The 23,558-nt window shown below is 34.3% G+C and overlaps 1 protein-coding gene across 1 annotated transcript in view; it reads left to right on the forward strand.

The window, feature by feature from the left end:
* Positions 1-18,582, forward strand: part of Kal1 (anosmin-1 Kallmann syndrome 1) — a 108,222-nt gene extending 89,640 nt beyond the window's left edge. Inside the window, exons 5-8 of the mRNA XM_017903649.1 lie at positions 14,146-14,342; positions 14,784-14,928; positions 15,035-15,252; positions 18,189-18,582. Coding sequence (XP_017759138.1) covers positions 14,146-14,342; positions 14,784-14,928; positions 15,035-15,252; positions 18,189-18,422 — 794 coding nt within the window. The 3' untranslated portion in view covers positions 18,423-18,582. The remainder of the gene's footprint in view (positions 1-14,145; positions 14,343-14,783; positions 14,929-15,034; positions 15,253-18,188) is intronic.
* Positions 18,583-23,558: the final 4,976 nt, after the last annotated feature.

The following is a 23,558-nucleotide window of genomic DNA, read 5'->3' on the forward strand; positions in this document are numbered from 1 at the left end:
GTTTGTGCCGGTTTGTTGGTTTCTACGTTGGCAGTAGCTTGCGTTTCTGTATGCGTTTTTGTTTGCTTGCCCGAAAGCATCGCGATGTAGGAGATATTCGGATTTATCATTTTATTTATTAGTTGTTGTCTTCTTTCCCTCTCTATTTTTATGAACTGTTTCCTTTCCTCTATTTTCTGTTTCAACTCTTGGAGCTTCGGGCATCCTCTGTAGGAGGCAGGGCGACCGAAGCTCTTGCAGTTGACGCAATAAGGTTTATCAATTGTTGGGGGACACTCTCCTGGGTTATGTTGAATATTGCATTTCACGCATCTATACCTCAGGTTACAGTTTAGCGCAACGTGGCCTATTCTTTGACATCTTTTGCATTGCACTCGATCTTTTTTCAATATTTTTTCCCAATGGATTAGGGAATGAAGCACGATTTTAATCTGTTTCAAATTGTCCGTTTGGCTGTCAGGAGACAGCTGTACTATATAATAGATCGGGAGTTTTCTCTCTTCCAGAATTGATTTTCTTGTTTCGAACTTTTTCACTCCTTCCAAGTGAATATTGGGATTGCCTTAGATTTGATGTTCCGGAAGTTATATATATATATATATATGTGGGAATGAAATATAAGAACAGCCCTGGAAGAATGTTAAATGTGTTTGGGCTTGGAAAGAAAGTGACCGCGTGCAAGAGGATCGAATGTAAGGGATGTTTATGACAGAGCCGAATGCGATAAACGAGCGGAAGTCTATGAATGCGCCTGAGTGTTTAGGATACGTGACCGACCGATGGAGAAGGCAAACGTGGGTGTAGATGAAGACGAATGAATGGTTTAAGGAAGGGTAGAAGGGCGCGGGCAAGACAGTCTCTAGCGATCTTTTAACAGTTCTTCACGGTCTCCAAGAGTCTAAGAGTTTCTAATAGTGTGTCAGTATATCTAGAAGTATAAGCTTATTTCAAGAAGAAGTAAAGCAACATTACTTTAGTCTATCCACCCACCCCGATCCTACATATAGGAGTCAGAGGTTTTCCGAGGACTTACGGGAAAGTCCTCGAAAACGGAATCCATCTAGTGGCGAAGGTGAGAATGATGGTCGCTACATTACTTTTTTTCTTCTTCTTTCTTCTGTGTTTTCTGTGATAATATGTGAAATTAACATCTTTATAACTTATACCACTATTTTCCTTTACTAGTACTGCTTTTGACGTTTTTCTTCTCTTTCTTTTTATTCGTACAGAAAGATTCCACGCGATTTTCTTCCGTAATGAAAGAATAATCCGCATAAATCGAGGAACCGATGTAATTAGTATTTCGTTTAAATAAAGTTCGAATAATCGACGTTTTGTTGTATTATTTTAAATTGTCGACATTTTCACGAATAAAATTATAGATCGATCGGAGTTAAGAACAAAATTTAACCTGTATATCCAACTTTTCAATTTTTATTTGATAAGGTAAACGAAAAAAGTCAGTAAACGACTAAGTAGTCAAATGTTAAGCGTTTTAAAAATTATCACGGTACATCAAAAAATTCTCGCGACACGTTCATTAAAAATTATTATTATACAATAGAATATTGCTATTCGATAATTATATCGTTCAATTCTTCAATTCTGTGTTTCCTTAATCCGTGTTTAATTAATTTTTATTTGCGACGAATACAAATATCGTATAACTCATTAGTCATCTTTTGAAAAGCAGCAGAGGTTTATCGAAAGAGGTATTCGAACTTTTTAAAGTGTATTTTCACTATCGTTACCGCGATAACGCGATGAAGTGTAAGACAATTGAATCTGTATCAGGTTATTACGATCAATTTGAACTACCTCAGAATACTTAGAAATGAAATTATTTCATAAATATGTCAAATTAATTTAAATACGTCTTTTGAACAAACATATTTAATATCAAACATACAGTGCCATACTAAAATTAGGTTAACATATAATGCGATATTTACGCGTACAGTGTTATATAAGACATGTTATATAACATAACATTGTAATATTAGGTTCTATGTTCTGGCTCTCAAAAATAATAAACATACCGAATATGCTTGATTCAGAATCTAGAAAAACAGCGACGCAACGTTCTTAATATTACTAACCATAATTAGTTACATTATATATGTACAAGATGTTTCAAAGTAACTCGATTAAACTGTATATTATATGTTTTGCGAATAAAAAAAGAGAAAGAATGTTACACAAATTAACATAATAATGGGTAAGAAAAACTTTACTTATTTCGTCTACAGTGTTTATTTTTAAGTAGACATTCGTGGTAGATACGTTTATAAGTTATTTATGCGAGTTATTTACGAGGTTCAACTTGTATAATTGAAACATAAATCCGTACAATGAATAATTTACGATTTTTCTCTAAACCGCATAAAAATTTGCAACAACAAACGCCATGTAACTCTTTCTATAATTTCTATTATTTCCACAAACTATAGGGTGCTATTTTTAAGAAAAAAAAATCGTAAGTCGACCAATGTCGATTTGAGACCTTATTTTCGAAAACAAATCGAAAATCAACTGATATCGTTATGGAAGGCTATTCTTAGAAGCAAAGCTAAGTTGCGTGGTCTTCACGATGGAGTGAAACGCAGCTTAACGGAATCATAATCGTAACAGAGCGCGAATCGCGAATCGATGTGACGTAATTTTAAAGAGGGCAAATCGCTAATCGGCTGAATCGTATCAGCCAATTAGCAATTGATAAAAGCACGTCATCAAGCACGTCATCAAGCTTTGCAAAGGGCATAAAAATAAGACCCTCGGCGACACAGGTAGAGTTCCGAGTGGAGAAACCTTGAAGAATCTTCGTAAATATTGTTTGTGATCGGCACGGACGTGAGTCGTTCGGTATCGAAGGGAGACGGATAGGAGCATGTTTCCTGTGTTAAAGTTACGTTATTTCAATATTATCTTTTTGCGTTTAACGTTTAGCGTTTATTTCATCCTGTTCGTTTTTGGTGTCTCAAATTATTCGCGCAGAGCCGATATTCCTTCGATAAAAGAAGGAATACACGTTATTTCTATAAACTGAAGATAGAATAAAACTTGTTTTTGGCATCCTACGATACGTAATTGTCTTTAATGCTAATACTCTTCCTTGCTGACCAACTACGTGCGACATGTTAATCTGATGTCATAAAGTGAAACGATTTTTTCTTCATATCTCTGAACTCATAATGAACACATGTACAGTGAAGAAAATATTATGTAATTCTATTTAGGAAAATTAACGTGAAAACACGCCTACTACTCAATCTGCAAACGAATTATACGTATATTCTAAGTACTGTTACGTATCAAATAATATTTAGGAAAAAATTGTTTCATGTTTTTAACTTCTTATTAGACATTCCATCGTTTTTCAATTAAAAAGAAAAATGTATTGTACAATGTTTCTTATGTCCGCGTGTATCTTTGTCTAATTCCAGACACTAAACAATGACAAATACGACATGCAACACAGTTTCGAGTCTCAATGATGATCTAGAAAATTTATGATCTTTACTTAGAAAGTATTTGCACGATGTAAAAAATCATAGATCGAGAGTTATCTGCTTAAAATTATTAAAATATTGTCTGCTTAAAATATATAAAAAAAAAAACACCTGTAAAAACGCAGAATTTAAGATCACAGGAACACGACACTAACCACGACCTTTATAAAACACGAATGTTACTATTTCTAGTACATATTCAAGCTGCTTTTGATAAACGTTGTCGGTATTCTTTTCGTTGTTCCTTTCTCCTCGACATAATTGAAAGTGATTTATTTCGACAAGATGAAAGAGCAGTTGACTCTTACCTACCGTACGGATCGAACGCTTGATTTATCGTGTGCGAGTTCCGCGGTCTTCAGAATGATATACCCAGTGTGAAAATTATTATTCAGTGTGCTATTTCTCTTATTGCTGGCCCTCGACATATATTTCCTCTGCGTCAATGGCAAGAACACTCATTCTGAGATGGTTTCTCAATACAAGGACTCATCGTACAAGGACATCCTTAGCAAGCTAAAACCGATATATCCGTAGGAAAAGAAGACTCAGCTACTAGTAACCGAGTCAACGTGAAATCGTACGCCTTCTCCGTCTTACGTGGAAATTTTTCGAAGGAAAATCAATCTATCGTGACGATAGTAACCGAATCGAAGGGTCATCGAATAAAGGTAGCCCTCGAAAAAATAACAGGTTCAATTTCTATACGATTTATCACACGAGTTGCGAATAGTAGAATATGCATTTATCTTAACCCCAAGGACACGATCGCAGAAATAACTAGCAAATTTCGACCCGTCACTATTAACAACCAGTGTGTTAATATAGAACCGTTAATCTCGTCATCAAAATGTTTCGTCCTTTCTAACGTTCCGCCAATGATACCCCACATTTTAGAACAATGTCAGAATCACATCAAATGTGACATTCCTAAGAACTAGTCTATAAAAACCTGGCTTTTCCCACATATTAAGTTTCAGGCGTAAAATTTATGCTCATCCAGATAACGAGCATAATTCCCGAATTGTTCATCGTCGCACACGAAGACACGAAATATAATAGAATCTTTGCAATGTCAGATGAACTCAATTGTTTCCGATGTAAACAAGACGGCCACGTCGCCAAACAATGCCCAGGGAATCACAATACGAATGATCAACCGGTTGACGTCGATCAGCAAATCAACGTAACTACTCCCCTCAATATCAATCAATATCAATTGATATTGACCGTCACCGAAGATCTACAATCACAGATACTAGTAGCGACGAGTTGCCCTCACGATGCCAGAAACTCGTCTCCAGATAACAAAAGAGCACTAACGTCTTCCTCGGTAAGTCTCAAGGATATCTGCTTTATCGACAGTAAATTCGTATCCTCTGGATCTCGCTTAACCGCATCAAGGTTTCACTCAAAATCAGAGAAGAAGGTAGTAAAAAATGCATCAAAACAGATGAAAAAATGACACCCAATGAATTAGCTTTTTAGAAAACTCTTTCAGAGTTGTGAACCCCCATGACATCGCTCTTAATTACACTCGAGCCATCCCTGCCCTTATCCGAATGCTAACGTAAATTTACCCATATTTAAACGGTAGAAGTATTAAAAACAGAATGCATCGAATCACTAGGAGAATTAAATAGTATTTTGAACGATTGTTTTAACTGTTTAACTACTGGTGACACGCCTTTCTCAACTGACTGCAAATCTGAAAGCGAATATGCAAATCACTTGGCGTACCTAGCATACCTTCATCTATCTAAATCATCGAAATAACTATAACGCCTATCCAGTGGAATCTAATCGACTTCTTCACTCGGTTGCCCTTTCTACAAATTCTATTAAACAAATTCCAAGCTGACATTGTGTGTCTATAAGAGACCTATCTCAAACTACACCAGACCATCGGCGTCGAGGATTATACTTCCTATGTTGCTAATCGTAACGCACAAACAACGAATGGTGAAGTTGCCATTCTTGTTAAAAATTCCGTATATACCTAATGAAGAAACTGCAGTCCTTTCCAATTTTGAAACTGTCTCAATTAATGTGTACCTCGAGCCGTTTACAATCACGGGTGATTTCGATAGTCACAGTAGCCTTTGAAAATGTCATCGCGAATCAAAACATAATTCCTTTAAATAATAACAAACCAAGCCACTTCTCTGCAGTAAACGGAACACATACAGCAGAATGGATCTTACCTTAATCAGTGTAAATTCAGCTCCCAGATGTGAATGGAACGTGATTTCGGATTTACGCGATAGCGATCATTTTCCTACAATAACCAGAATCGATCTAAACCACCTCAATGATAGGGGTACTTGTAAATCTCGCATTGAAAATGTGGGGGTCCTCTCCCCCACGGTCGTTAGATGTCGGCTGGTCGCAGGTATCCTCTCACAGGTTGGCGCGTAGCTAGAAAGGACGGTGAGAAGAGAGGAAGGAACGAGGTTTCGTCCCGGGCCTGCTAGCGGACTCATCGGTAAGGCTTGCTAAGCAGGCCCTGCCTTAGACACTGGGGATACTGTTGGAAAGACGGGAAGTTATATATATAGGAATTGGGAGTTTTCCGAGGACTTGCGGGAAAGTCCTCGAAGGCGGAATCCATCTGGTAGCGAGGGCGAGAATGATGGTCGCTACAGTGTTTTGCGGTATTCATAGAAATTTCGAGCGTGATCGAAACTAAACTTTTCATTCGGATCGCGACAGCCATCGGTGACTTTTCGCGGATGCCGCTAATAGGCGACGGTAGTACCCAGAGAACGTTTCATGGCTGCCGCCAATGGGCGGCAGTAGTACCGGAAGGGTTAAAACTTTCACGAAAACAGGACAAGCATCTCGACCAGACCATGAGACAAGACCCACGATGATCAACTCAACGTGAGAGACAGTGACACATCAAAACTCTTTAGTTCAATCCTAACTAGGTACAGCTCTATTAATTTAGAGTAGGCCAAATCCTAACAACATTGTCGCATCCGCGTAAACGGGCCTTACAATCCCGCGGAACTTCCACCGTGCGAGTTGCAGTGTTCGGGACGCAACAATATTCACCACATATAAATCGATAATCAAGTCTATATTTGATTACGGAACAATTATATACGACTCCGCAAGCAAATCCATCGTGAAAAAACTGCACCCCATACATAATGTCACCCTCGGAATAATTTCGGGTGCACTTAAAACTAGCCCTAAATTCGATATCACGAGAGAATGTAACGGATCGCTGCTTCAAGCAAGAAGAAACCTTCTAAGCACCATTCAGGCAATTCAAACTTCATCCACTCCCAGCAAATCAACACCCGTAAACACCTTTTCAAAACGACTTATTGAGAAATATGGTCAACAGCGTAGCTTTCTGTAACCTGTTTATTATAAAATTAAGAAATTGAAACTAGAACTAAATATGAAATTCTCGCCAACAGCCCCTTAACGGTTTCTTTGTAGACATAACATCGACCCATAGAAATTAATTCTGAACTATGTTTATATACGAAAAACAGTACCAATCCAGCAACTCTTCAATTTAGCATTAGATGTCCTGAATTAACATGAAAGCTATACCCCAATATATTCCGATGACTCAAAATCAGAGGCAAGCACAGGATATGCAGTTAACACCCCTCACGAAACACTTGGCGATAAGCTCGCTGATAATACATCTATTTTCACAGCCGAACTATTAACTCTTCTTTTGTTTCTTGAAGATACCTGCGCCCAGATATGTATATGCATGCAGGATCGGCTAAAATAGCGTTGTCTCATTTCTTAATGGAATAAAATAAGCTTATACGTAGATTGACAGCTATGAAACAAGAAGGATTCGCTATGGGCACGTTCGACTTTGACTTCTTACTCTCATACTGGCACACTCTTAGCCACTTCTAAAAGACTCCTGGTGACCGTTACAGACTGGACACCGTAGATTGTGAAAACTGACCACCGTAGACTGGAGCTGTCCGCGCCCTTGCACCCTTATTTGAAGCATTCATTCTGTCCTTTACCATACCCAGGCTTTTCTTTCCAATCATGCCCCTTTCCCACGCAACCTCGGTGGGTCAGGTACTTCAACCACTCTGGACACATCCCTAAACTTTCGCTCGACCCTACCATAAACATTCTTTGCAATTAATTCGCTTGCACACGTCACTTTCATCCTAAGCCCAAACACACTTGGCATTCTTTCAGGAACGTACTTATTCCAATCCCACATGCATGTGCACTGTTAGTGTTTAGGGGTCGATTGTAACTGTGTGCTCGTATTGTAAACATCTGCAGAAGTTTTCTTAATATATTCTTAATATATATATATATAAATATTCTTTTTCACCGTACATCGAATATAATTACTTTCACACAATCCCTTGATACTGAACCTTTCGTTCTAAGTATAATGCACATCGCAACGAATTCAAAATTAATCTCGTAATTAAAGATATTACCGAAACCAACAAGAATCACGACCTCCTCGAGTACATTAAAGAAATCAAGGCTGTCAAAGAAATAGCGTAACTGAATGACACCATCCCTAATAACCTAGTTGTTGATGCAACGTTAAGCCCATTATTAAACAGATAAAAGAAAGAGAAAAGAAATATGAAAGAGCCTGTATTTAATTAATTATTGTTAGTAAACGGTCGTATTAGACTTTATAATCTCGAGAAATTTGAAATGCGGTAAAATAAAGTGCGGTTTGCGGGACGCGATAACATTCTTATTTTACTTACTATAAAACATGATACATAATTTAATCGGTTTTCTTTTGAACATCTCTCACGTAACGCAGAGATATAAAATTGTTAAGTAAAAACATCGTTATAAAAACTTACCGACATAAAAGACGGTAAAGTTAAGTTAATATTTCGGAAAGTAAACAATTTGCATTCCAATTTGTTAGTGAATATTATGATAGAAATTGCGTGTTGGAATGATAGGTCGTAAAGATACCACTTTCCATGCACGGCATCATTTGCAACAGTGGTACTCTAAAAATTAAGGATAAGTTCTCATACTATTGCAATTCACAAATTTCTTTAAATTTAAAGCTTATATAATATTGATTTTTTACTTGTCACGAGTTTAGTTAACAAACTATATTTGAAATCTGCAAATAAAAATGAATAAGAAAGAAAGCAGTAATATATTTTAATAGATATTGAAATATGATTTCTTTACCGTAAAGATTTTACAAGTTATTACATAGTTCAGAAAACCTTACCGCTTCAAGTAACTGATGAATGCAATAACACAATATATAAAACTGTATCAGCGCGCCAATCGTATACGATATAATTAGACACTTTTCAAAATACGACGTAGAACTCTGAAAAAGATAAAGAACTTGTTATACATATAAAATAAAGAAAAAAGAAAGAATGTCGGAAATGTATGAAAAATAAAAAATTTAGAATTACGAATTAAAAATTTGCATTAAGAATTTAACATGTATAATATACCGTTATAAACATAAAACTTAGAAAGCAAAACCGGAAAACGTTACTTATGTAAAGAAGTCCGACGTTTGGGGAAAGCAATTTCTTCAACATGACAGCCACCCTGCAATAATTACAAATTTTTATTATGACAGTAATATCAATAACGATACTACAACGATATTATTAGTATACAAATTTTACGAAAATCTGTATTTCGTATTTTAAATTTTTGATCATTTAAAATTTCGACACACGTGTACAGCAATCATATAATTACACGTAACATAGGAGCAATACTTTGTAAATAAATTGTAAAGAAATTAATAATAAAATGACGATTACCTCTAATGTAAGATCGAAACATTTGGAAATTGCAAATGTTAGACTACGAATATTTGTAGTAAAAACATGGATATGTGTTATTATTTAGTTTTTACAATTAATCGAATATATGAATCATTGTATATTATTAACTCGAACACCCACAATTTTATAGGTATTAATATTTTACAGCTTATATAAGATAAACAAATTTTTAAATAATTGGAATAATATGTTCTACATAACATATAACAGTAGCAAATTTACGTTCTAAGCAGTACAAATTTCGGGTCTCGTAAAACAAAGATTGCCATGTGATAAATCATTTAATGAACAGTCTTAAATAAAATAATTTGTAAAATTTATCGATAACGTTTATCAAAAATGACATTATATCAGCTATATAAAAATGCATTATATTATTGTAGGAATGGTATATCTTTTATCTATTCCTAGATATGTCTGTAAAGCGCGAGGGAATGCTTGGGCCCTTCTGCGTAAATAAAGGGCAATAAACAGACGTCGTCTCTGATTTGACTCGAGCGTTCGGGGTATTATCTGGAGTGCGTGCGAAAGGATGAGTGACCGTACGCAAGGATCGTGCGATCGGGGTGTTTATGAATGTATCGGTTACAAGCGAAGAGTGTCTCCAGGAATGCATCCGAGTGTTTAGGGTACGTGACCCACTGAGTGCGAGGCAACGAAGAGTGCGTGGGAAAGCGTGATTGGGAAAGAGAGCATGGGCATGAAAGAGGATAGAGTATATGGTTTAAATAGGGATGCAAGGGCGTGAAGCGTGCAGTATGTTGGAGTATGTACGTCGAGCAGTTCTTCATATAGTTCTTCGAGTAGTTCTTCGAGAGATAGTGAGTGTAATAGTCGTAAGCTTAGAATAAGTTGGTTCACGATAAATTAGTTTTATTCTCTACCACCGTCCTTTTGCTGCCTAATAAATAAATTCCTACATTATTTATATTCAAATCTGGTGATAATACCAGTGTCACTAATTATAGACCAATTTCTTTGCAATGCACTATGGCAAAAGTATTCGATAGTATTATGGTTAAAATTCTTGATCGGCACGTTTTTAACATCTACAGTAAATCTCAGAATGATTTTCTACCAGGGCGGTCTACTTATACCTACCTTGCCCTTTACCATAGAGATATCTCCGTAGCTCTAGATCAGGGCTTACAAACGGATTCTATATACCTCGACTGCGATAAAGCTTTCGATAAAGTTAATCATTTTATTTTAATCGATAAATTGACGGCTCTCGGCATCAAGGGTACCATATTTCAATGGTTTTTCTCCTTCCTCGATGGTCCTAATCAAATTGTAAGAGTAAGATGTAGTCTTTTGAGATATATAACCGTTACTTCCGGTGCTTCTCAAGGGTCTTATCTTGGACCCCTCCTTTTCCTACTTTTTATAAACGACTTAGCTTCAGTTATACGTACTTCCTCTTGCTCCTTATTTACAGATGATATTAAGTTATATCGTTTAATACGTACTCTCTCCGACTGTTCCGAGTTGCAAGTCGACATTGGCAGAATTATGGAACGGTGCTCCATCAACTATATGGATCTAAATTTAAATAAGTGTCAAGTGATCAGTTTTACTAGGAAGAAATTTCCTTTCAATTTCCAGTATTCTATCAGACCGCTGTTGATGTAATTTTGCGTTGTAATTCAATTGCTATTAGTACCCTGTGATAATTACGTATTGTATCCTATGAATCGTAAAATATAAAAATATACTTCATACCTTCATTTATATTACTCGTTCTTTAACAATTGGATTCACCGATATTTCCTCCTTGACATTCTAATAACTAATATTTAATCTTTATCTTTCTCCATCATAATACATAACATTCTTTCTTTCTTTCTTTTCTTTCATACTTAAATTTGCACACTGTGCAACAAAATGTTATTTACAAAACTCTTAGATATCTTTTCAGTCCTTAAATCGTCGGCTAATTTTCCGAGGTTAAATTACGGTATTAACCTCCAATTACTAATTTCACGTCGAATTGACTGCATTAACTATTGTTTCTCGCCAGTGGAGAGAGCGTTTGAGAGTGACTGTCGGAGAGCATCGTTCGATTGTCTGAGAGTCGGCGTGTCGCGAGTCGTTCGCAAGTGGACACTATAATCCATTGCTCTCGGAGAGTTACTCGCAGCATTCGAAACGGGATTCAAATCCTGAGAGAACTTTCGGATAAATCACTCGGAGCGATCTTGCATTCTAAGAACACTTGGAACGATCGTTGAAACGTACGACGGATAAAGCAAACAACCATCGGTGCAAAGGACAAGCCTATCAAGTGGGTTATCGAGTTTAGGTTAATATTAGGTGTGAAATTAGGTGTACGTAGTGCGTGTGTGGACGATGAGGAAGAGGCAGATAGTATCAAGTATCGTAAAGAAGAGCAGTCGTCGTGCCGATCGACGCTCATGTCACGGGAAAGGTGGTTTGAGTTAAACAACTCCCGATGACGATAAAGTGTAGAGATGTTTAAGGATTCGTATCTATTGTACCTTAGTATCAATAGATCTTTACCAATAGCGCAATTATCATGTACCGTAGTGACATGTACAACTCGCGAGTAAAGGTTATACGAAACTCCGTATGGTTTGGTGGTATGCTTGAGACTGGTTTATTTTCTAATTTGGTCGGCTTTTATACATGAGTTCTTTGGGGGGTGGTTCGAAGGAGTGGGAAAGGGATATTTACGATTATTGGTGATAAGTGGTTTTCGTATTACTTCTGGTTTTAAGTGTGGCGTGGGAAATGGAGATAGGGTGTTTGCGATTAGGTTTAAAATAGAATAATCGAAATGGGATGTTTAGGAAGAGGGTTGGTTCTATGATACGATGTCTGGCGGCGTGGGAAATCGAAATGCAGCGTGTGTGAAGAGGGTTAAATTTTAAGATAAGAAGGCTATTTTGGGGTATGGCGCCAGATAGCTATGCAGGAGGTTGATAGTTTCGGGTAGGAGAGGTAAAGAATGAGGGCAGAATCGGAGGGGTTTATCACACTCAAGTGGATAAAGTTCTCAGAGCTCTACGCGAGAGTAATCTCTCGGCGAGTTTTCTATCACCTGCTGTGCGTAAAATTTCGCACAGTTGCTCTTAAATGAACACACAACTTAAGAGTACTCTCGGGAGTAACTCGCGCGAGAAACTCTGAAATGGACATGTAGCATTACTCCATTACTCTCCTTTCCACTTTCTCCTCTCTTTATGCTTCCCTTTCCTCTTAGTAAAAAATGTAATGCGAGCGAGAATATACTATTAATCGTAAGTCTATACTTACTCGATTACAGTTTCGTAATGTCGGGTTAACAACCTCGTTTCTTGTTTGATTATTTTTTCTTTCTGAAATGAGCGAATCTGCCAAGCATCGCCATCGTGGAAATCGCTCCAAGTTCCGTGTTCCTGTTGAAGTACCGTTGCATATTTCATTCTAAGGTATTTGTATTGAGCTGTTATTAACAGAATCAAATGCATCGTGTAAATATCCAAACCAGTCTTTTTGGTTATCGTATATACAATGTCAAAAATCTGAAGCATAACGCCGCCAATGAAAACACCGACAGAAAGCGGTTCCTTCGATATAACGAATGGTATTCGATAATCCGTGTAATGGAACTCATTTTTTCGGAACACTTCGACACTTGCAAACGATGTCCACAAAACAGCCGAACTAACACAGGCAACGGTATAAATTTCCAGCGGCCTCTTTATCAGTTTCACCGTACTCATTGTGACATTTCGAAGTACTTGGTCATCTACGATGAGAAGATGGTTCACCTTTCCAATTACTCCACGTAGTAAATTTTGACCACTGTGTAAATAAATTATCAACACAATTACTTCTAACGAGATCACCATATTTACCGTGCTGTCCTTCAATGCCTTATCTCGTGACGCATTGAAAACGCCGAAAATGCTAGCAGTCAAGTTTGTTAGTTGTATTAGCCAAACGAGGCTGGAATAGATCTTTAAAAGAACGGGTAGTTTCGTTTTTTTATTCGTCGTTGATAAGCAATTCCCCGCAATCATATTTATTAAAATGTTAAAACGATTCAAACTTCGAAAATCCATTTCTTCTTATTCTTATTACAAACGGAAGTGGTACGTGTACCATAAAACGATGAATTTATAAAATTTATAAATATAGATAGATTTCTTGCACTGTCAGATATATATATAAATGATAAACGTAGTGTATAATCGAATATAGGTTTAACGAAGGATATTTCCCTTATACGCTATCTCACAAATTATACACAGTCGAAAATCGAATGGAACGAAAACGTGTACATAGATATCTGAATTTACAACTTCGAAGTTACTTGTTATTAAAAGGACGTGTATATCTGTATCGTGTAGATTCGCGAATATTCGATTAATTCGAAATACTCGACGCAACTATGTGTTCGCATTCTTTTTGTCTATTTATCAGTCTTACCAACACTACCATATACCGACACGTATATCATGTGCAACTTAAACTTGTATCAGCTTAATCATCGATCGTTTGTCGTAAGATTACAATTTCATAGATTCTCTTTTAATAGTGTTTGTGCGATTAAGGAGTCGAAGAAGGGGTCCATGCATAGCGATAAATTATTTTAATGGACCGTTGATAATGTCATACAGTCAATTTATTTTGATGTAGAAATTTGCGATGAACTTGCAACAAATTTAATTACGGGATAAATAAGTGATGACGAAAACATGAAATTAGCCTGCATTCGCAATTAGAATGAGAAAAAAAGAGGAAAGAAAGGAAAAGAAAGGACCGACGTTTTCATCGCGATCATCGTATTATAAATTTAAAGGATAATTTATTATCACTTTCAGAGCCGCGGAATCCAAAAGAGCCGCAAAACTTGACGTTATCCGATGCACGACTGGTAGATGGAAAATTGCGTATTAGTCTAAGGTGGATTAAACCAGCTTCAGACGTGCCAATAACGTTCTACAAAGTGTTTTGGAGTCGCCTTGTTCATGGTCCAACTAACGACTCTATTCTCGTTTATCACAGAACAGTTCTCAAAGTAAGTATTCCACCACTTACTTATGCCACATACGAATAACATTGAAGCTTGTTATTAAAGGAAAATATATTTCTCTGATATTTTTGAGATAACGGAAAAGTACAGAAAGGAAAGAAAATTCGAATTTTATCTATTTAACGATAAATAAAAAGCTTTTTATATACAGATATGAGTTTATTATATCTAGTTATAGATATAAATATAGTTTAGATTTGCATTTCTTCGAAATTTATTATACGTCTAAGGCAGCTAACAGTAAGACAACTTCTTTCTACTTATCGATTCTCGATTTAGTAGAAGTTAGTAGAAGTAAGTAGAAGGTAAGCGGAAGTGTATAAAATCGACGTTTTTAATTGCCTCGAAGAATGACTAATTGTAAGATATCAAAATTTCGCGATGCGAACTTTGACAAATCCGAAATCTGCCCTGGTTGAATTTCAGGATAAAACTTGCTACGAACTGAAAAACTTGGAGCTGAAGTGTCAATACTTTCTTCAAGTGCAAGCTGTTGCACTGTACGGTGGCCGGCGATTGTTGTCACGAAAGGCTTCGAAAGTTTTCAATAGCACCGATTACATGACATACGGTAAGATGAAATTCCAGCCCGCTCTTCTTCCATCTGCTAGTGGTATTTCTGTCGAGCCTAATATAATAATTGGGATAACAAACGAAGAAGTGCCCTTTCATTGAAGCCGATATGGGGAGACGATCTCGCAGATGCGAGCGATACCATGGCGATCTTCATTTACGGCGAATGACTTGTCACTGCGGAGAGGTCAAGGTACGTCTCGTTTGGCCGATGAACCACGATGTAAAGGCATACAACGTCTCCTGGAGAGAGGCATCCTGCTCGGCTCCGCAGGAAAAACTCGTATCACGTCGAAAGAAAACTTTCTGGAAAGTTGTTCAGGTATTACATGGATATATATACATACGTACAATTATATACACAGAGTGCAACCGAAATTGTCGTAGAAGCTGTCAGATAGTGGTACCTTATGCAGAAATAGATCTGGGGTGTAGAATGATATTTCTTCATTCGAGGCTTAATTTTCGAGAAAATCAATGTCGAAAATTTATCGTATACATATGCACTTATGTTGCTAAGATATTTCATCGATAAAATAAAGTATCATCGATATAATATTTTCTTGTCTTTTTCTCAATCTAATTCCTTAAAAAGTCGACTACGCGTTGTATATAAAAATAATCATAGTGTCGCTCGAACCAAACTGTAGCTATACATATATGTAAGTGCATACATATGCAACCTTTGATGAACAAATTGGACAAACGAATCGCTTCTTCTCCTCTTATGCAATACTTTTCGCTGCACGTTGTATATATATTTACGCTTATCGTTATCACCAATTTATATTATAATCGGTGCTCGAAATTACCGTGTATAAGCGCCGATGTTGCATGCATACATTTATGCAAATTTTATATCTTCCGCTTAAAATCTTCATTTTCTCTTTATTTCCCTCTGCTTTTTACTTATTCTACTGATTGGATATACAACGTATTGATTGGAGCATAATATATATATATTTTTTCTTTTTATTTATAAATACACACATATTAAATGTTACTAACATTTCTTTAAACCACTCGAAAAATATTTCTTTTCTTAGTTTATGAACTCGTTCCTTCAGTACAAAATGTATCTAAAACTATTACTAAATCGTAACATAGAAACGTTACTCAGTTTTCTCCACACTTTTTGAAGCTGTAATATTGAATTTTTTCAGATCTATAATTACGTCTTCGTTCTATTATTTGATGTTAGTAATATCAATTTACCAATGATATAATACATTCTAAATGTTTAAAAATACTTAAAAGTAGTCGAAAGAGAAATAAAAATTACTACGAAAATATATTTTTATCAAAAGTTTATGTAAAGTATTTCGTTTCATTTGTTCATGTTCCTATATGGAAATGCCAATTTATTAATAATTCTTCGGGTAACTTCGGGTAACAACGCTTGTTGCCACTATTTGTTTGGAATATTTATCTGTTTTAATTTTGAAAAATATCTGTCTAGATTGCATTTATGAAATACCTCTGTGTTATAAATAGACAACTTTTAACATGCATCTTTTGCACATTGATTCTTGTTATAGTTACTGAACTTGAATGGAACTTGGCAAAGTACTAAATCTAACATTCCAATCAACCTTTTTTATTTGTACATATTTCTTCACATATGTCAAATCATAGTTCAAAGTTGCAGTCCGATCTCTGTTGTTTTAAATATAACTCCTTAACGATGCGAGATAGAACGAAGCTTCTCAAATAAAATATGCCAGTGCTCTGTTATCCTACGGTACAAATTTCTTCCTAAAAGATCTCGTTTAAAAAGGAAAAATATTGTTAAAACTTATAACATTGATTATAATCTCTCAACGTCATTCTCGACTAATAACAAAATTACTCCAGGAGTAATTTGTCATGTTTCACGTACATGCATACTTTCATTAAAATCAGAGTTTTTGAGTTGGAGAATTCTTTGGAAACATAGCATCCGAACACTTTCGTGAACCACTGTATGTTATATCTATAAAAGGAATGAATAATATTAAACTGATATTCCAAAAATAGAAATTATTAACATATAAAATATACTAAATATAATAAGTATATTTTCAATAATAATGAAATAACAATAATAATAATAATATAATAACTTATTAAATTATGCGTTACAAATAAATTATAAAATAATGAAAATGTTGGAAATAAATTACAAAATAAATTATTGAAATATTCAGCCGTAACAATTAAACGAATTAATTTTTACTTTTGTACGAGTATCTTTTATAGATATGTATATTTACTTACTTGCTTAATTTTATAAATCTCGAACAAGAATTAAAATACAAACGAAAAAGGTCTCTGATCATACACACTACAGACTTACATATCACTTTTCTCTTTCTATAATTTTCCATCGCATAATTTCACATGTCAAATTCGTTACTTACACATGGTATTTTGTATTTCGATGCAACGAATCATATAGTTAACTAATCAACTGAAAGCTAAATAAGTATGACCTATGAATAAATTCTAAAAATTGGATAAGAATTAATGATTACGATAGTAAATCCTATGTTGTTCATTGTGAAATGAACAGTAAATAAAAAATGAAACTTCTTTGAAATTAATAACTTTTATGGTTCTGTACAATTGTAGAATTCCTTTCTAGCATTTTACATTTTTGTCTTCAATTTTTTGTACGTTAAAATTAAAAATTCCGATTTTGACATTTTTCTATCGAATGCACGAGTAATACGAATTTAAACGTAAATATTAAAGATGATAAAAATTAGTTAAAGGTATCTATTATTTCCCACTTGTAGCTATTTATTTTTCGCACTTACAGTTACTTATATATAGTAGTACTTAAGTAGTTAGTTACTTGTACATAAAATAGTACTTAAATTATCTGCACATGGTTAACGCATCTATGCACGCATCTATGAATATTTGATGGACGGTAAAGTTGCTAACTGGCTTAAGACGATACTAACTATTAGTTGTGGTAAATCGACATCGAAGTATCGATTTAAAATTCTTCCTACAAACTTATAAATAACGCTTATATCGCTTGAAAATTATTTATTATTAAAAATTATTTACGCCCTTGCTACACGAACATTATATTTTCGACATACGAATAAGTTCAGCGATGAATTTATAAAATTGGACATTCGATAGCATAGTTGAAGTAGATTTCTTTTTACTTTCCGTTTCATTAATCGCAATCATTTCTGTAGATACTGTGTCGTATAAATTACGTGCACTTCTATAATTTATAATCCATCATTATATTGCTTCCAGACACCGCATCTCGAAATAAAACATCTTCGAAGCGAATGCACGTACAACGTAAATGTACGAAATATATTCAATGATGTGAATAATGACGAACATGGTACCAGTATAGAGTTTTTTGCTACTGGATGTTTGAAGCAGTCAGAAGAACAAGAAGACGACAAGCATTCGTATAATAAGACGATACAATGCAAAACCAAGTCGTCGAAAAGAAAGCGACACTACGCTAGTTATCTTTGATAAAGTTTCTCTGTTGTAAGCATGTGATCACAAGTATGTTTAGAAGCTACATTCGAGCATCAAAACAAACTTACTGCCTTAAACGCTTCTACTATGTGTTATTAATTAATCACAGACAAACAAATGACAAACAAGGTTTCGGTTCTGTAAGTCTTATGTTGCCCCAAAATAATCGATGTTATCAAATAATATATCAGCGCTACTGAGTTAGCCTTAAATTGTTAATACTCCTTAATGTAACTATTTGTTTCTTCGTTGAATATAAGATTCATTTAAAAAAGTATATAAGCATTCCTTTAAGCTAATAATATAAATGGGATCAAAATATAGATATTTTCTAAAATTCTTTAAAAAAAAAATGTATTTGAAATATGTAAATCTTATTTAACTTACATCGAAATTAAACGAAAGCAAAATTTTTCATTAACATATTCCCTTTTTTAAAATGCTGGAAACGTTAGCGTCAGTTTAACTACTTTACAAATACAATATTACATGGCGATAGTTCCATTTTCTTTCCTATTATACATTTTTTAATGCAATATTACTCTCTATAATTTATAACTACTTTATAGCAATAAAGAAACCAGATCTCAAAAAGTGATATTTCTCTTTATAAATGTGAAATTTATGGTTCGATATTATACAAACTATTGTGTTGTATTGTATTTTTCTTATTCTATAAATCATAGTAATTTCTGTAATAAACATGTAAATCTTAGTTCTACCGTAATAGATTTTTATCTATCAGATATTTTAACCATAAATATATTTACATTCATTATGGGAAATTAATTGCTGTGATTGATGAGTCTATATACTATCTACATTCAACTACATAGAAATATCATTGTATTTACTGTTTACCGTTATAACCTGTTACTCGAGCGCAGAAAATTATACATTATGTGGTTAAAAATAACATTACTAATTTCGTACCTTTTTAATCATATATTTGCATATCAATTAGGCAAATATAAAAACATCTTCCTTAAAATTAGTTTATATGTTTTAATATAATTTCGTTTTGTTTAAAATCGTAATTATTATTAAATTATACGCTGAAAGGTAATGCTTGTTTTTAGTATTAAGTACTACACTTCGTTAATCGAGATACCTAATTAATAACCACTGCTATTAGTATAATGTTTTATCGAATGAAACTTGAACCAAACACGAAGCAATCTTATCATTTAAATACAATAATATAGATAGAGAATAAAAATAAATAAAAATCGAATTACCTTTAGTTTTAGTTCAATCGTATGCAAAATGAAATTTTGATGATCTTTCATTTTCTTTCCTAATGATTTTCCTAATAAAAATAGTTTCAAATGCAAACAGTGGACAATTTTATATTAGCTACTGATAGGATATTAGTTTCACCGGATGCACAATATTTTTATCGTTCACCTAGTTTAATATTTGTGTAAAGAATATTTCGGAATCTTTCTACCATGACGAATGCTTTAGGCTACAACTGTATCTACAACTATTTTATACTTTAACGTTGTCCAAATTGTATTCTCAAGTAAAACAGTCTTTTAACATTATTGCTTTCATTGTGTAGAAAATCAAAGCTTTAGTTATACTTTATTTTTTCTTCTGAAACGAAGAGTATATGATATAATTTTCAAATAATTAAGGAATTAATTATATTTGGTCTTACCTAAGTAGTCATATTAAGTGACTATATTTTAAGTTGTGTAAATACAAAATTGGGAAATATGAGATTATAAATTGCATAAAAAAGAATAAAGGGTAAATTACTTCATAATTATGAAGTAAAGCAGGATAAAGTTCGTAAATAATTACACTGATAATACTGCATTGTACTCAAGTATGACCATTGTGCGTTTTGCGGCAGCTTCGGAAAAGATACCCAAAAACCGATCAACAATTTTGGCTATTTATCCCCAACGGAAGCCTTTTTTATTTACAAGTAAGATTGATGTACAGATGAACGAGTTTTAACACACAACGTCATTTTATATGTCATAATACTTGCAGATATTCTAAGCATATGCTAAAGACTCACAACGGTCGACTGTCATACATCATAAAGACATTGCAGATATATCATTCGTTCGTCTACACTTGGTCATACAATTTAGTATATTTTATTATTATATTAGTTTGTTATGTTAGTGAAACTATTTCTTTGTTCACAATAAAGAAAACTTTAATTGCCAAGTTTTAATCTGGTATCTGTACTATTGGGGTAGTTACAGAGTAAAACGTAATTTTCAATTTATGCTTCATTTTTCTTGTTTTAACGGATACAAAATTATAAAAAGAAATCAGGGATATTGTACAGAATTATAGAAATTTTTAAATGCCGATTTCATGTTCAGATTGTTAAGTGCTCGCGTTTATATTTTTACAGTCTTTGCCCTTTATTATGGTTATTAATATATAATTAATTTATAATTTTTTAAGATTTTTCTACAGTCATAAGCACAGATAAAAAATTAAAAACCAATTTTTTCGTTCAGTACATTTTTATCATTCAATAATTATTATACGTGACTTGAAACATAATTGTTAATTTATATGTCCGATATTAAACGGACAGTTAATTTAAAAACATTTTGTGCAAATTCTCCACTGAGTGCGTGTATACGGGGTTATAATATTACGCACAGAATGTAGTATTTCATTAAAAAAAAAAAAAAAGAAAAATGAAAGTCACCTTCGTCTCTCGAAGGACATTACAAATATAAAAGATTAGAATATCTTATCGTGTTGCTAACGAAATATATTACAACCTTCTCCTCTTCTATTTTCCCTCAACATTTACCGTTTATGAGACGAATGCTAATATCGCGAACATCCTCTATATAATCTTTCTTGAACCAACTTCTTCTTAAGACATTCTTTTTACTAGAAAAGCGATTATCCACTTTGTGTGTGTTAATATACAAAGTAGTCCTATTACTAGTATATGCAAAAATGTCGTTCGTACGATTTGTGTTTATATTGAACCGCCCCTACAGAAGTAATCTCTAATAACACAGAGTCGACATTGGCATTTAACACCACAGTAAAGATATATCGACAGATCACATATACAATCATCATCGCAATTATCATCGCAATGCGATCAAACTGTGAGTTTCATGAACGTTTCGTGAACGTTTATTGAGAAAAAATAAAGAGAATTCTCGCATTGTACGCAATAATACAAAGTTACAATGAAATATCTTGCGAATATGAACTAAAAGAATTAATGTGCAAGTCTAAATAAGTCTAAATAATTTTGTCTGTTTGGGGTCTTATGGGCCAAAACGCAATGGTAGTAATAATAAAGTAAATGAAAGTCGCAATGCGGAAAACATAAATTAGTCGTGACATAAAAGATATTGTGGAATTTTTAAGTTCTCGTTAAAAAATAAAATAGACTAGGAGACTGAACAGATAGTATAACAATATGAAACTCTGTATACACACGCCAATAGAACTATATTTATAATGAAAAAGGTGTTGAAACTGTTACAGGTTTTGTCGCATAACTAAATTCTCCCGCAGCCAACCGACAGGCAAAAACAAGACAACTACCCAACTCTAACCAAATCCGCCTATCTCCATTGAGAAAGGGGAAATCCATCGTCGCATCGTCAGTTTTGTGTAAACTACCGTACATATGCAGGAACGATGAAAGGCAAATGGCTGTGAAGCTCATTCAAACAGGCTTCTCTAAATTACAGAATAATAAAAACTGTAATAAGCTCCTCTTCTCTCAACAAAGTACCCACAAGGAATCAATAATTGCACCGTTTAGCGATAATACCAACCCCTTAGCAATTACATCGCGAAAACTGTTAGAACATTACAAATTAGACATTCTCAGGAATAAATAAAATGACTGAAAATCTACAAATCCTTCTGCAAAGCTGTTTCGTCGTCTCTATAAAGAAAACGGAGCTGGAAGCTACATCCCAAGAACAAGACGTAACTTGTTTCGTCAAAAATTTAATTTCATTCATTTTCCAGCATCTACCTTGACTGAAATAGTAAAAATCCGAAGCGATGTGGGTTAAGATTGCTACAGAATCTGAAACACTGTCCGGTACTAAATATAAGAAAGTTTCACGAGTGAACACGCAAGGACGACTGATTCTAGCCAATGACACCTCTTATCCAGAATGGAGTTATAAAAAGGAGGACCCTTCGAGCCTTAATTTTCGCAACATTATAGTAAGTAACTGTTTCTTTGTTCATAGTAATGATTCCTGCACACATATAGGTCGACTAAATCATACACGTAATAACTTAGTAAGTAATAAATCGAACCTAGTAACATTGCCGATGGACATTTCAATAGCTTGAAGATACGGTCTGATAACGACCCTATAGCATTTAATGTAAAAATCAACATACAATCCAAGTCAAGAACATCCAGCAAAATCTCTCCAATAACAGAACGGAGTGGATGAAATATAGAGAAATTTCTGATTTGAACAAGAAATTCTTCATGTCACATGATTTTCATATTCAATCTTCAATATGATAAAATCTTTATATTTAACGAGTGTCTTTTCTTTTTTTCTTTTTCTTTTTTTTTTTTGTTTTCTTAGTTAATCGTAAGTGTGAAATGTTTAAATAACCTAACAATTTGATTTTTCGACGTGTCGCCGTCGTGTGTTTCATAGATGTGGTAACTTTCCAAGGACAACCGTTGGGTATGAGATCACCATCGATCTAGGTGTTCCCCCTGATACCTGGTGACGCGTCAGTGGATCTGGTTAACAACGTAAGAACGTCACGCTAACTAGAGAGATGATATAAAGGAACTACCGTTTGAGCGATTTTGGCTATCCGCGTGGCTATAGCGCCTCGCTGTAAGTATCGTAATCCGAGTGTCAAGCTGTGTGACTGCGTGTATAAGTATATCGTGTATAGGTGAAAAATCTTTGAGTAAGATATCTTACTTGCGTAAAATTGATTTCACATTATCTGTATCATATAATGTTCCAGCAATACTCAACTAAATTTAACCAAGTTCGGGAGTCAACGATTGAATTATTCCGATAAAGGCAGCCTGTTTTTTTAGGAATTGATTCAAACTACTGGGATTAAGAGTAAAAAGAAATAACTATTTGTATTTTATAATTATCTTTATTCTATCCCAAGGAA

This window comes from Eufriesea mexicana, unplaced genomic scaffold, assembly GCF_001483705.2.
Source record: "Eufriesea mexicana isolate 0111107269 unplaced genomic scaffold, ASM148370v2 scaffold2501, whole genome shotgun sequence".
Lineage (NCBI taxonomy): Eukaryota > Metazoa > Arthropoda > Insecta > Hymenoptera > Apidae > Eufriesea > Eufriesea mexicana.